Source organism: Labeo rohita, chromosome 8, assembly GCF_022985175.1.
Source record: "Labeo rohita strain BAU-BD-2019 chromosome 8, IGBB_LRoh.1.0, whole genome shotgun sequence".
In the NCBI taxonomy this organism is placed as follows: domain Eukaryota; kingdom Metazoa; phylum Chordata; class Actinopteri; order Cypriniformes; family Cyprinidae; genus Labeo; species Labeo rohita.
This window is the reverse complement of record NC_066876.1, coordinates 34,662,170-34,677,381: the sequence shown is the minus strand read 5'-3', so window position 1 is coordinate 34,677,381 and position 15,212 is coordinate 34,662,170. Positions and strand designations below refer to the sequence as shown.

The following is a 15,212-nucleotide window of genomic DNA, read 5'->3' as shown; positions in this document are numbered from 1 at the left end:
TCAGAAATGTTTTGATGCGTACCAGGTATTGCCAACGGTTGTGGAAGGTGAAATTTCTTGCTTCTGAGCCATATATTTATTTCTAAATATGATGTTCTTTATGATGATGCCAGTTGTCCCAAGCATTATTATATTCCCTGTAAATTATTGGTGGTAGATAATAACGGGAAATTTGCAAAGCGCAGCACACCTACTGTAAATATAAGCTGTTACAACTCAGAACACTGTAAATTTACATTTGCCAAAAATGTTGTGCCATTTACACTGTATTTCATTATTGCATTAGTCCAAATTACATTTTATTACTTTTCATTACTCTTTTCTACAGGATTGGGCACATTTCTAAGTCACACATCTAAATGTCATTGCTTTAGACAACCAAACATTAAAGCACCTTTTTGTTTTAAATATAGACAAGCACAAGCACATTTAAAGAAAAACATTTCACAAAAATAGTTTTCTTGTTTGAAATGTCACTTGTTCTACAATATTTTGGCTAATGCAATGAAATTAAGACATTTTTAAATGCCTTATATGTCTAAATGCCTGTGTCCATATGAGTGTGTCATTTTCTTCACTCACAGTTTAATGCACAACAGCATTTTTTATTTAGTTTGTCTTAGACATCATCTTGCATTCAAAAACTGCTAGATGTGCCACAGATTTATGCATATTGTTCTGCAATTGTATTTTTTTTAAATCTTATTTTATTTTAATTTATTATATTTATTGCATATTTCACTTAATGCAGTAGATTAAGAATTTAAGTGTGTCTTAAGTGTCCAGATGCTTTTTTGCATAAAGTAATAGTTTCTTATTTTATTTTATTTAAAAAAAAATAAATATATATTTTAATGAATTATATTTATTGCATAAGTATATTTATTGCATAAGTAATATTTTCTTATTTAATTTAATTTATTTTTATTTTATTTTATTTTATTTTAATGTATTATATTATATTTATTGCATATTTCGTTTAATGCAATAGATTAAGACATTTTTAAATGTCTTAAGTGTCCAGATGCTTTTTTGCATAGAGTAATATTTACTTTAATTTAATTTATTTTTTTTATTATTTAATTTTTTAAATTCATTTTTATAATGTGTTTTAATCTATTTTAATGTATTATATTATTTTATTGCATATATTTTACTTAATGCAATAGATTTAGACATTTTTTTGAGTGCCTTAAAAGTCCAGATGTTTTTTTTTTTTGGTTTTTTTTTGTGTACAGTAATATCTTCATCATTTTATTTTATTTTATTTTATTTTAGTGTATTACATTATATTTATTACATATTTCTCTTAATGCAAGATGCTTTTTTGCGTGAAGTAATATTTTTATTTTATTTTATTTTATTAATTGCATGTTTTGCTTAATGCAATAGATAAAAGTGTGCCTTAAGTGTCCAGATGCTTTTTGGTGTAAAGTAATATTTTCTAATTTTATCTTTTCTAATTTTATTTTATTTTTAAATATAGACAAGCACAAGCACAAGCACATTTAAAGAAGAACATTTCCTAAAAAATAGTTTTCTTGTTTGAAATGTCACTTGCTCTATGATATTTTGGCTAATGCAATGAAATTAAGACATTTTTAAATGCCTTAAGTGTCCAAATGCTTGTTACCATATGCGTGGATCATTTTCTTCACTCACAGTTTAATGCAGAACAAAATAATTTGGATGCATCATGCAAAGATATCTGTCTTGATGTGTTTGGATGTTACTTTAAAGTTGATGCATTTAGAAATGTTAGGTTTTTCTACCATCCAAACGGTCTAACAGCTAAATCACAGCATGTTTATTAAAGATATATGTTGCTAAGTTGTAGATCTTGACCTAGTAGATCATCTTTTTTTTCTTAATGTGTGTTTACTCTTGAGTCACTTGCATTGGTGCAGCTGTTGCTGTTGTTTGCATCAAAAATTTCTTTAGGTGAACTAGATGTTACAGATACTCTACCATAAAATTAGAGCTTGCATATAACTGTCACTTCTTAAATGGAAGACTGGACTGATTATTAATTTAATACCCCATGTTTTGTGTTTGTGTATCTGCATAGCAGAGATTATTTATATTATAGCACTTGATTGTAGACTGGAGGCAGCTGTTGTCTGTTGTTGCTCTATTGGTCATTGAGCCTTGCTGAGGAATGCTGGGAACGTCCTGTTTGAAAGAACAATATCCTCCCCATTTCTCACCCACAGACTTCTCAGGCTGATAATGAAAATGTGCCATCCACGTTACCAACCTACTGTCATGTTGTGTTTTCTTCTCATTCAGCCTCTCGATAAGGCTGCGGTGTCAAGGCCAATTTGTGCATGAGGTCTATTACAAGACACAGAAGTGGACTAGACACAGTTAGTTCTAGTTAGGGGTTTAGTTTAGTTTAGTGTGCGGTGTTTAGATAAGACTGGAGAATTTAGAGCAAAAGGGAAGCTGGTGGCGAGACTTTAGAGAACGGAGAGATGGTGCATATCAGGGTCACTGTAGTTAACTGAAACTTAAATTAAAGCCATTAAAAAAACATGTTTAGTTGAAATAAAATTAAAAAATTAACTGAAACAAAATCAATTTTAAATTTCAGCATGTTGCCGAGTCAGAAAGAACTGTAAGAAAGAAAAATAATTTTTTTCAAGTAAATAAATATATAAATAAAGTATTTCAACTAAAAATTATATATATATATATATATATATATATACATATATACACACACACACTTGATGTACTAAAAAACTAAAATTAAAACCCATTAAAAAAACATTTTTTTACTTGAAATAAAACATTAACCAAAAAAGCTGAACTGTAAGGGAAAATTTTTTTTTAAAAAAAAATTATTTCAAGTTACATAAAAAAAAGAACAATAATTGAAACAAAATAAAATATAAAAAATAAAAGAATGTAAATAAAATATAAAATATAAATATGCATATTTAATATAAATATATAAAATCATTATTTCAACTACTTGCCAAAGGAACATTTTACATTTTTATGTAACTTGTTGTAATAAAAAATTTAAATGTAAACCATAAAAATTTTAATACTTAAAATAAAATAAACATGACCAAAAGAAAAATAAAATATATAAAATAAAATAAAATATAAAATAATAATAGAAATAATATTAAATATAAATATCTAAAATAATTATTTAAACTAATTGCCAAAGCAACATTTCTAATTTCTTTATTTAACTTGATGCACTAAAAAAACAAAATTAAAACCATTAAAAAAATTAACATTAAATAAAATTAACATTAACCAAAGCGAAATAAAATATAAAATCTTATAAAATATAAAAACATATATAAAAACTAATTTTTATTTGTTTATCTTATTATTATCTTATTATCTTATTATTAAACATTTTTATTTATTTATCTTGTACTAAAAGCTAAAATTAAAACCTGTATAAATATATGTTAAAACTAATAAAAAAAAAGACAAAAACAACTAAATTACTAACATATTAGTCATTAAAATAAAAACAGAAAATATAAAAATAAAAATGAATTTAAAATAATACTAAAATCTATAATAAGATCTCACTGATAATGTGTTAGCACTGGTGCATGTGGTCCGTCTATGCTAGACAGGAACCTGTAAACATATGGTTGTGGAGGATTTTGATAAGCTTTATTTAGACAAAGTGGTTGTTTATTCATTTCTAAAGTGCGTCCAGATATGTCATGATTAGATTATGGTTTTGCTTGGCTGAGATCCATATCCGATGCTTATTTAATGCGCTTGTTAAATTCTGTCACAGTCTTTTATGTCTGAGTGTTTCCTTTCAGCTCGTTCTCTGATCTCTGCTTTCTTCTGTTCGACAGCTTTAAGACGATCATCCAATATATTGATAATCAGTTCGAGAGATACCTGCATGACGAGAGCGGCCTGAACCGCAGACACATCGTTGACAACAGAGTTCACTGCTGCTTTTACTTCATCTCTCCGTTTGGACATGGGTAAAACACCTGAACACATTCTGCCTTTCGTCATCGGTCAATAAAACATTTTATTCATGTAAAAAGTGGCTTCAGCCTTCAGTTAAGGCCTGTTTGCAACAAAAGTGATGCATTAAAGCAACTTGAATCACCTACAAAAACCACAGGTGGAACTTACACCAAAACTTTTCACTTTCAAGTTTCGTTATAAAAGGGTATTAAGTGTTAAATAAGCATCCAAGAAATTGAAAGCCAATAAAATCTGCATTAACTGTTCAGATGTTTGGTGGCCTTGGAGAAAAGTTTATTGCTGATGGGAATTGCCAGCAAATATTGCAGCCAAACAGTCACATCACATCGTTCAGGATGAAATTTGGTGGATATATTGTTTTATTTTCATTCTCATGTGCTCATACATTTGTACACTACTGTTAAAAAGTTTCTGGTCGTAAAGAATTTTTTTATGTTTTTGAAAGAAGTCTCTTCTGCTCACCAAGCCTGCATTTATTTGATCATAAATACAGTAAAATCACCAAAATTGTGAAATATTTTTTTACATTTAAAATATCCTTTTTCTATATGAATATATTTGAACATATAATTTATTCCTGTAACCAAAGCTGAATTTTCAGCATCATTCAGAAATCATTCTAATATGCTGATTTGCTGCTCAGGAAACATTTCTGATTATTATCAAAGTTGAAAACAAATGATTTTGAAAGAAGTAACTTCTGCTCACCAAGCCTGCATTTATTTGATCATAAATACAGTACAATCACCAATATTGTGAAATATTTTTTACATTTAAAATAACTGTTTTCTATTTGAATATATTTAAACATATAATTTATTCCTGTAACCAAAGATGAATTTTCAGCATCATTTAGAAATCTTTCTAATATGCTGATTTGCTGCTCAAGAAATATTTCTGATTATCAAAGTTAAAAACAATTGTCCTGCTTCATATTTTTGCAGAAATTGTCATGCATCTTTAATAGACAGTTCAAAAGAACAGCACTTACTTAAAATTAAAATCTTTTGTAATATTATACACTACCAGTTAAGTTTTTAGTCTGTGATATTTAATATTCTTTTTAAAGAAGTCTCTTTTGCTCACCAAGCCTGCGTTTATTTGATCCAAAGTTCAGCAAAAACAGTAAAATTTTGAAATATTTTTACTATTTTAAATAACTGTTTTCTATTTAAATATATTTTAAAATGTAATTTATTCCTGTGATCAAAGCTAAATTTTTAACATCATTACTCCAGTCTTCAGTGTCACATGATCTTTCAGAAATCATTCTAACATGCTGATTTGCTGTTCAAAAAACATGTTTTACTGTTGTTATTATTATTATTAATGAATTATCAATATTTAAAACAGTTGAGTTCATTTCATTTTTTTATAGAAAGATCCAAAGATCAGCATATATCTGAAAAAAAAAAAAAAGCTTTTATAACATTATACACTTTACATTCAAAAACCTGGAGTCAGTATAATGTGTTTTTTTTGGAAAGAAATGATAGAAATTAATATGTTTATTTAGCAAGGATGCTTTAAATTGATCAAAGTGATGATAAAGACGTTTATAATGTTATAATGTTTCGGATAAATGCTGTTCTTCTGAACTTTTTATTCATCAAAGAAACATGAAACATTTCTACTCAGCTGTTTTCAACATAACAATAATAATAATAGTTTTTTGAGCAGCAAATCAGAATATTAGAATGATATCTGAAGGATCATGTGACTGGAGTAATGATGATGAAAATTCAGCTTTGAAATCACAAGAATAAATTACATTTGAAAATATATTCAAATAGAAAGCAGTTATTTTAAATTGTAAAAATCTTTCAAAATTTTACAGTTTTTGCTGAACTTAGGATCAAATAAATGCAGGCTCGGTGCGCAGAAGAGACTTCTTTAAAAAAAAAAAAAAAAAAAAAAATAAACATTAAAAATCTCTTCAAGAACTTTTGACTGGTAGTGTAAATTTCTTTACTTTCACTTTTGGATAAAAATGGTTAAAATACGAGATAATAATTCAGCCCAATTATTACTCGCCTTGAAAATAGCCACAGAAGCTGGAATGGTGGTAAACACAAACAAACAAACAAACAAATTACTTTCACTTTTGATCAATTTAATTCATCTTTGATGAATAACAATATTAATGTCTTTCAAATCTGTGTGCTTGATTTTCCCCAGCCTGAAGCCTCTGGATGTTGAGTTTATGAAGGCAATCCACAGCAAAGTCAACATCGTTCCTGTGATCGCCAAAGCCGACACGCTCACGCTAAAAGAGAGAGACCGTCTCAAAAGAAGGGTGAGGATCTGACTCTTATTGACTGATCATTTGACCCATGACTAGTTGACAACAAGCCACAAAACTGTTTACAAATGTTACATTTGAGCTTCTTTGGCGCTGATTCCATCATTAATGCTAATCACACTTTTGCCTGGTGCATTGAGTGTTTGGTAATCAGACAATGTGTTACTGTAGCTTGGGGTGTGTACATGCAGTCTTGCATTCATGCATTTTGGCATTCCCGGCAGTCTGGCGTAGACGCAAGTATGTCAAAACACACGCTGGCCATCTACTGTATGTGCTTTAGTATGCAATTCTCCATGTACAATACTGTTCTCCTTATGAAGCCTGCAGATGTTTCCCTTTACACACACACACACACACACACACACACACACACACAGAACACACACACACACAGAATCACACACCCTCTGGATTGTGTCTGAAGCGGGGTCAGGTGTGTGTCGACGCGCACGCTCCGCATCTTCCTGCCGATGTGCTCCACAGGTTAAGTAGGACGGTGATTATGTGGCATATATCTGGCTACACTTCTTTGGGATGTTATCTGTAATCCCACAGGAAGCTTGCACAGATCAACACGAGCACTGAAGCCAGAAATTTATCTTGCATTGGTCAGTTTTAAGTTATATTGCTCATCCCTCCATAATAATAATTCTAGAGAGTTTAAAACCACAAATGTGAAGCTCTGAAGGTGTTTAGGCGATTGTATTATATATGCGCAGTCAAATGTTTGTGGCCAGTAAGATGTTGTTATTTAAAGAAACATCTTCTGCTCACCAAGTCTGGATTTTTTTGATGAAAAAATTCAGTAAAATCAGTAATATTCTGAAATGTTATTACAATTTCAAATGACTCTTTTCTATGTGAATATATTGTCAAATGTAATTTATTCCTGTGATCAAAGCTGAATTTTCAGCACCATCACTCTAGTCTTCAATGTCAAATGATTCTTTAGAAATCATTCTAACATGCTGATTTGCTGCTCAGGAAGCATTTCTGATTATTATCAATATTGAAAACAGTTGTGTTGCTGAATATTGTCATTGAAAATAAATTTTTGATACACTTTTGATTTTTCAGGATTCTTTAATAAATGAAACGTTTAAAAGAACAGCATTTATTTGGTATAAAAATAGTCTCTTTACGGTCACTTATGATCAATTTAATGCATTCTTGCTGATAGAAGTATCAATTTATTAAAAAAAAATTGAATAATTGAAAATTGATAACATTTTTAACATTGATGATAATCAGATAATAATCAGAAATGTTTCTTGAGAGGCAAGTCATTATATTAGAGTGATTTCTGAATGATCATGTGACACTGAAGACTGGAGTAGTGATGCTGAAAATTCAGCTTTGCATTACAGAAATAAATTACATTTTAAAATACATCGAAATAGAAAACAGTTATTTGAAATTGTAATAATATTTAAAAATATTCCTGATTTTACTGTATTTTTTTACTTAAAAAAATGCAGCCTTTGTGAGAAGAAGAGACCCCATCTTACCACCCCATTTTTATTTTTAAAAGAACTGAATTATCTTTCTTAATTTAGGTCCCTATTCATGCGAAATCTTTCTTTTTGCCGCTGACAAATCTCATTCTCTTTAAATTATACCAGACTATGCATGTTTGGCTGAACTATTCCTTTAAGCAATTTATTTAAAATTGCTAAAATTAGTAGTGTCAAAAATGCATAGGGTTTTTTGTGTGTATTCACCCTAATTCGGATCCTTATTGCGTATAATGGCTGTAATTGAAGTGAGCAACATGTAACTATAGTAGTTTCCTCAACACTAGTTCTGTGTAATTGAGATTTATGCCTGCTTATAGAAAAGTCATTGTATTTTATATCAGTCTTCTGCCTTTTCCTGTAGCTCAGCATGTTGCACATCATTAGATTTTGCATGACAAAAGAGCCGTAACGAGACCGTAGTGAGACAATTTGTCTTTAATTCCCTACAAACCAACAACTCATTCACTAACCTAAACACTGTGAAACCCTCAGACACCTGCTGATCACTGACTTTCACTAGTATGAACGACAAAAAAGGCTCAGTAGTCACTGAACTCTTCTCGTTGTGATTAGCCGTCCCAGTTGACCTCTGTCAGCAACTTTTATGTGTGTGTCTGTGCATGTAAGCATCACCTCATTACTGAAAATGGTCCGTTTTAGATAAGACTGATGGAATCTAGTCGACATCCTGCAATAATTGCATGTACGTCCCCAACGGAGTCGCAAGGAAAGATCAGTTAAACCGTCTCTACCGTCAGCCGTTTCAAGCTAAATGACCCAAACAGATGACCAAAATCAGTGTGTGTGCTTTGCTGTACAAATGTGTGGGTTTCGATTTGATGAAATGATGTCAAACAGAAATAGTTCACACAGAAAAACACAACAAACATGTTCTATCCTCCTTGATCCAGTGCGCTTCCTTGATGGCTTATAACACACAGAAAGTCACAGGGCTTCGTTGCTTATGCTGGTCCATTTTTAGACATGGCTTTGGACACTGAATGCTTGTATTTTTAGTAGTTCCTGTTATTCGCCTGCTCTTTAGATGCCAGTTTTTTCTTCCTGCAGGTAATTTCAAAACATTTTGATCCACATTCCCATATTGCTATGGGTGTTTTGTTGTTTCAAAGGGATAGTTCACCAAAAATCAAAACTTATTTTACTCACTATCATGTTTCAAAGACGTATAACTTTCTTGATTCACAAAGGAGATGATTTGGGAAATGTTCATGCTGTTTATTGTTCATACAATAAAATTGACAGTCATCACAAGCTCAAAAAAATAGCATTAAAACACTATAAAAGTATAGTCTATACAGCTTATGCATATAAAAGTCTTTTAAGGTCATACACCAGCATTTTTTGAGAGAAATTAATAGTTTTATTCTATGACGGCGTTTTAATGCCACGTATTTTTAAAAATCTAAGATTACGAGATTAAAGTTTCAAGAATAAAGTCGAAATATTTCGAGAATAAAGTCAGAATTATGAGAATATGTTTCAAGAATAAAGTCGCAATGTTTCGAGAATAATGTTAAAATATTTTGAGAATAAAGTCAAAATTACGAGAATTCGTAGTATAATTTACTCTAAAAATATTATAACTTTAATTGCTACAATTAAATTTGTATCATTTTGACTTAATTCTCAAAACATTTTGTCTTTATTTTCATAATTTCGACTTTATTCTCGAAACATTTCGACTTTGTCATAATTTTGACTTTTTCATAATTTCAACTTTATTCTTTAAACATTTTGACTTTATTCTCGTAATTTCGAATTTATTCTTGTAATTCTGATTTATATGAAATATTACGACTTTAATCTCATAATTTTAGTTTTTAACAGGGCACTAAAATGCTATTGTATTATTCAGCAAAGACACATTAAATTGATCAAAAGTGACACTGAAGACATTTATGTGTTACTTTTGAAAAAATGCTGTTCTTTTAAACTTTTTATTCTTCATTGAATCCTGAAAAATAAAATGTATCACAGTTTCCATAAAAATATAAAGCAGCACAACACTTTTTTAACATTGATAATAATCAGAAATGTTTCTTGAGCAGCAAATCAGCACATTAGAAGGGTCATGTGACACAAAAGACTGGAGTAATGATGCTGAAAATTCAACATTGCATCACAGAAATAAAATAAATCTTAAAATATATTGAAATATAAAACAGTTGTTTGGAATTGTAATAATATTTCAGAATATTACTGATTTTATTGTATTTTTAATCAAATAAATGCAGCCCTGGTGAGCAGAAGAGACACATTTTAAAAATATTAAGTATCTTACCACCCCTAAATTTATTAACAGAACTGTAAATTATCTTTCTTTGTGGAACACCCTAAATTTAGGTCCTTATTCATGAGAAATCTTTCTATTTGTCACTGTCAAATCTCATTTGATTATGAAACTAAAGTTACAATAGAATATGCACGTTTGAGCTATTCCTTGAAGCGTTTTGTGGTTGCAGTTGCTGAGAAACCCACAACTACTTGAAACTTCAATTGTTTAGATCTTACTTTTAGGAAATTGCTCCATCGAACCTGAAGGTTAATGTGAATGAATTGGAGGAAGTTTAATGCTTGTTCTTTTCATTGGTACCTCCACAAATGCTTAAATCTTTTTTTTTTTTTTGCATTATCAGAAAAGGATGAACACACCCTTTCGAATTTTTCTCTACCTTATCTTTTCCCAAGAAGACTGAGGTAAACTCTTGGACTCAACTTCCAATCATCGTTTCTGACCTGTGTGGGAGTGCAAGTCAGCGGTTTAGCATTTCCCGCTCGCGTTCATAATGCCAGTGAAGGTTCCCAAAATCCTGCCGTGAACATGACAAATGACCCATTGTGTCCTTACTGTTTGATTTTCACCCTCAGTTTCTCACCGTGATAGCTTCGCTCTCATTCTGTCGCAGGACTGCCGTCCCTCTCTGCGATCTTACTCGCACCATCATGAAAGGGGGAAGCAGCTTGTGTAGAACAATATGGCCTTCCTGTAATGTGTCAGGCCGATTGGCAGGGAAAGCCGGGTCAGCGGTGTGCAGGAGTCTTATCTGAGACCAGAGTGAGGTCATAAAACCCTGAAACGTATAAAGCACTCGAGGGACGTTTAGGTAGCTCTCACTTCCTGCCGTAGCGGCAATATATACCGAGGAGCAGCAGATCTCGTCCGTGCGAGAAGGAAAGCCGAACTGACGCACATCTGGGGCGCGTATTCTCTGGTAGAGTTGAATGCGATTCCCACAGGCCAGATTGTAGGTGCGCTTGGTGGGTTGCATTGTTGTGTTTATGTGAATTTGTATGTTATTGTTGATGTTTGTCATGCTGCGATCCCCATCACGCTCATATCTCAGTCTCCAAACCGTCAAAGCTTTCCTCTCTTTGTCCTCTCGGTTGGCTCAGTGGGAGAAACGTACGAGCGCTGTATGCGTGCGAGATCGTGCCCTTGCCAACCGTTACCAGCCTTGTTGTTTTTAAAAACACAATGGGGTCAAAAAGTCTGAGAGCAACTTGTGAAAATGCATGTTTTTTATTGTTTAACACAGTTGTTTTTATTACGAATTATATTGTCAGCATTGCGGTTTGAGTGAAAACAGATGTATTTGACAGTGTCTTAGTATGTGGTTGGCATCACTTTTGCTTTAATTAATGATGTCAGACCAGACATTTATGATCATTCAGTGTAAGCGAGCAAGAAAATCTGAGTATGACAATTGATCAATGACACTCTGTTACTTATTAAATGTATTTATTTAAAATGTCTATATACATTGCCTTACAAACGTTTGGGATAAAGAATGTTTTATGCTCATCAAGGCTGTAGCTATTTGATCAAAAATACAGAAAAAACTCTAATTTTGTAAAATATTATTGCAATTTAAAACAAGAGTTTTCAATTTGAATATACTTTAAAATATAATTTATTCCTGTGAAGCAAAGCTTAATTTTCAGCATCATTACTCCAGTCTTCATTGTCACATGATCCTTCAGAAATCATTCTAATATGATGATTTATTATTTTTATTATTAATGTTGGAAACAATTCTGCTGCTTAATATTTTTTGGGAGCTGTGATGCTTTTTTTTAGGATTCTTTAATAAATAAGTTAAAAAGAACACTGTTTATTCAAAACAGAAATGTTGTGTTACAGTTTACACCATTGAAGAGTCCGTAATTTTTCTTTTTTTAAGAAATGGATACTTTTATTCAGCAAGGATGTGTTAAATTGATAAAAAGTGATAGTAAGGACTTATATTGTTAGATAAGGTTTCTGTTTTGAATAAATGCTGTTCTTTTCAAATTTTTATTCATCAAAGAATCACAGGTTGCAAAAGAATATTAAGCAGCACAACTGTTTCAACACTGATAATAAATCAGCATATGGAGACTGGAATAATGGCTGATAAAAAAAAAAAAATTAAGCGCTATGTCACAGATATAAATTATATTTTACAGTGTAATAAAATAAGGAACCAATATTGGAGATTGCAATAATATTACGTTTTTTTTTTTTGTATTTTTTTAATCAAACAAATACAGTCTTGTTGAGCAGAACAGACTCCGTTTAAAAGAAAAAAATCGGTTTCTAAATTCAGTGTTTATGTAAGTATTCATTCAATAATTCATAATGTATATATTTGTAGTAACTTTATCATAAATTATTCAAAAAAATATTTTCTGTAAATAAAATCAATGAAATATAATGTAATTTATACATGGAATCACATTTATATAAATTATGACTGAATATTTTGTCATTTTAATATTTAAATATTGAATATGTTTAATACTTTACATTTAAAATTAGCATTTTTTTATATTCTCAAATTTCTGTTTATTTTTTGCTTATATTTATATAACACACTGAAACAATTAAATAGTCTTTATTCACACTTAATAAATGAAAAAAACTTACTTATATTTTATTTTTTATTTTGTATGGCCTCCTTTGGGCTTGATAACAGCTTACAATCTCTGCCATTATCTTTATGTACTTTTCCACAGTCTCTGTTGTTATTGACTGGCAAATAGTTTCTAGTTGTTCACAGCGACTTGCTTTTGATTCAAGTTTTGCACTATCTATCTTTGAATCCATTAAATCCCAACAATAATTATATTTTAGCATTAGAAACACTGCTGTGACTAAAGAGCTTACACATACTGGTGGATTAAATATTACAGAAACATAAAAAATGATTTTGGTCATCACCAATACCATTTAGGTTTACAGTTTAGGGCAGCTGTGTCACAAACGTTACACTGGGTGCAAACAGAGGTTTTCAGTGTTGTGTCAGACTTTCTGATCTCACTGTCAGTGTTTATGTTTTTGTGGCTTTGGTGTTAAACGTGTTGTTTACTGTACAGTGTATCAAACTCTTATTCGTGGTTTGACAGACCAGTGAGGTCACTTTGTTTTCAAGGCCAAGTCGTCTTTTGACTCGCATCTGATGGTGATATCATGGCATTCTCAACTACAGAAGTTAAAGCAGTGAATAACTTGTGGTTTGTGTACATCTGTCTCCACATTCCTTGCTTAAATGAGGGTGTGGTTATTTATTTGTGTTCTCAGGCAGAATGATTGCATCCTGGAATTGCAGCTCACGCACTCCATATAAAACAATAAATATCCAGTACCGGTCACATACGCTTTCAGTGACTATGGCTTGACCTTTATTTAGCACTTCAGTTGTTATGTTGTTTTAAGAATAGAGTGGCCATACGACTTCTTATACCATCTCCACTTAGAATGGCACGATCAAATGCAGTTTACATTGAATAAACCTGCTCTCAGAAAAGTGTATTTAATGCTTTAAGGTTTTAAAAAATTCTCCTAAAAATCTAAGTTCATTTCTTTTATAGGACGCACAATGAAAGTTGCACTGGTCTCATTTTTAGCCAAGCTTCAAAAAGAACACAAAAGCACCATGAAAGTCATTTAATGAAACTGAAATACAAAATGAACAGTTGTTTTCTGAGTAACTGAACAATATTTTGTGTTTTTGCTCAAATGTGACTTTGAACTACTTAGTCATAGATTTATACATGCTCTTATACATTTTATAAATAAGCTTTCCACTGATGTATGGTTTGTTAGGATAGGACAATATTTGGCCGAGATACAACTATTTAAAAATCTTGAATCTGAGGGTGCAAAAAAATCTAAATATTGAGAAAATCAGCTTTAAAGTTGTCCAAATGAAGTTCTTAGCAATGCATATTACTAATCAAAAACTTGGAAATTTACAAAATATCTTCATGGAACATGATCTTTACTTAATACCCTAATGATTTTTGGCATAAAAGAAAAATTGATAATGTTGACCCATACAATGTATGTTTGGCTATTGCTACAAATATACCTGTGCTACTAGGGTCACAAATTGTCAATCTTAATTTAAATGTATCTTTATATAAATCTTTAAGCTGATTTTTGAGCCTTTTTTTGAGCCTGTTGCTAGATATTTATTCTTGTTTTGATCATAAACTCCGTTCATTTTGATAAGTTTGCTCAGCAAACAAGACTTATCTAATGTTTGCTTCTCAATTTATCTTAATTTAAAAGACTTTAGACATTTGCACTGGAAAACTTTTGCAGTGTGATCAGAAGGTGCAGTAAAAGTTAATGCATATTTAACCCTTGTGCGACCTTTTGGACATTTTTGTCCTTTTCAGTTTTTTTTTTTTTTTTTTTTTTTTTTGCAAAATCTATTTTGCACTAGGTACAAAAAATAGTTCCTCTCAGGACCTTAAGGATAAAAAAAAAAAGTTCCTGTTGAAACCCATTAAAACTGCTATTTTTAATCACAGTGCAATTTTTGTTAATAGACTTTCGTTCTGTTTCGTTCTGCTTCAAAATAAATCTTTTACCAGATGGTGCCATTTTTTCAGAATTGGCCTGTTTTATGCTTCTGCATATTATAGAGCCAGTTGGATAAATAATGCAGCTATAATTGTGTGGGTGTGTTGGTATGGATTAGAGGTCGACCGATATTGGATTTTACTGATACCGATAACAAGGTTAGACCACACTGGCCGATACCGATTAGTCGACCGATAGTTTTTAAAATGGATACTGAACGGAAATTAAATAGTGCTCTACTATTTAAAAAAAAAAATTAAAAGTAGCCTACTGAACAATACTTTGTAAATGAATAGAAATATTAATATTAATTTATTGATCATTACAGTAAGTTCATTGTTCATTAATGTTAACAAAAGCAACTACATTTTTTAAAATATATCAGTAAATGCTGAAATTAACACACTCTAACAAGTAACAATACTTCTATTCTACAGCTTTTTATCAATCTTAATGTTACAAATGGACTCGTATTGTAAAGTGTTACCATTTCATCAACAACCAAGCTAAAGATGACCATCTTTAAATATCT

General features: G+C 30.8%; 1 protein-coding gene across 1 annotated transcript in view; it reads left to right on the top strand.

Annotated features, from left to right (window-relative positions):
• The window catches only part of zgc:63587 (uncharacterized protein LOC393431 homolog), a 50,249-nt gene that overhangs the window by 14,130 nt on the left and 20,907 nt on the right, over nucleotides 1–15,212 (top strand). The window contains exons 6-7 of the mRNA XM_051117926.1: nucleotides 3,843–3,977; nucleotides 6,166–6,283. Of these exons, the coding sequence (XP_050973883.1) occupies nucleotides 3,843–3,977; nucleotides 6,166–6,283 (253 nt within the window). The remainder of the gene's footprint in view (nucleotides 1–3,842; nucleotides 3,978–6,165; nucleotides 6,284–15,212) is intronic.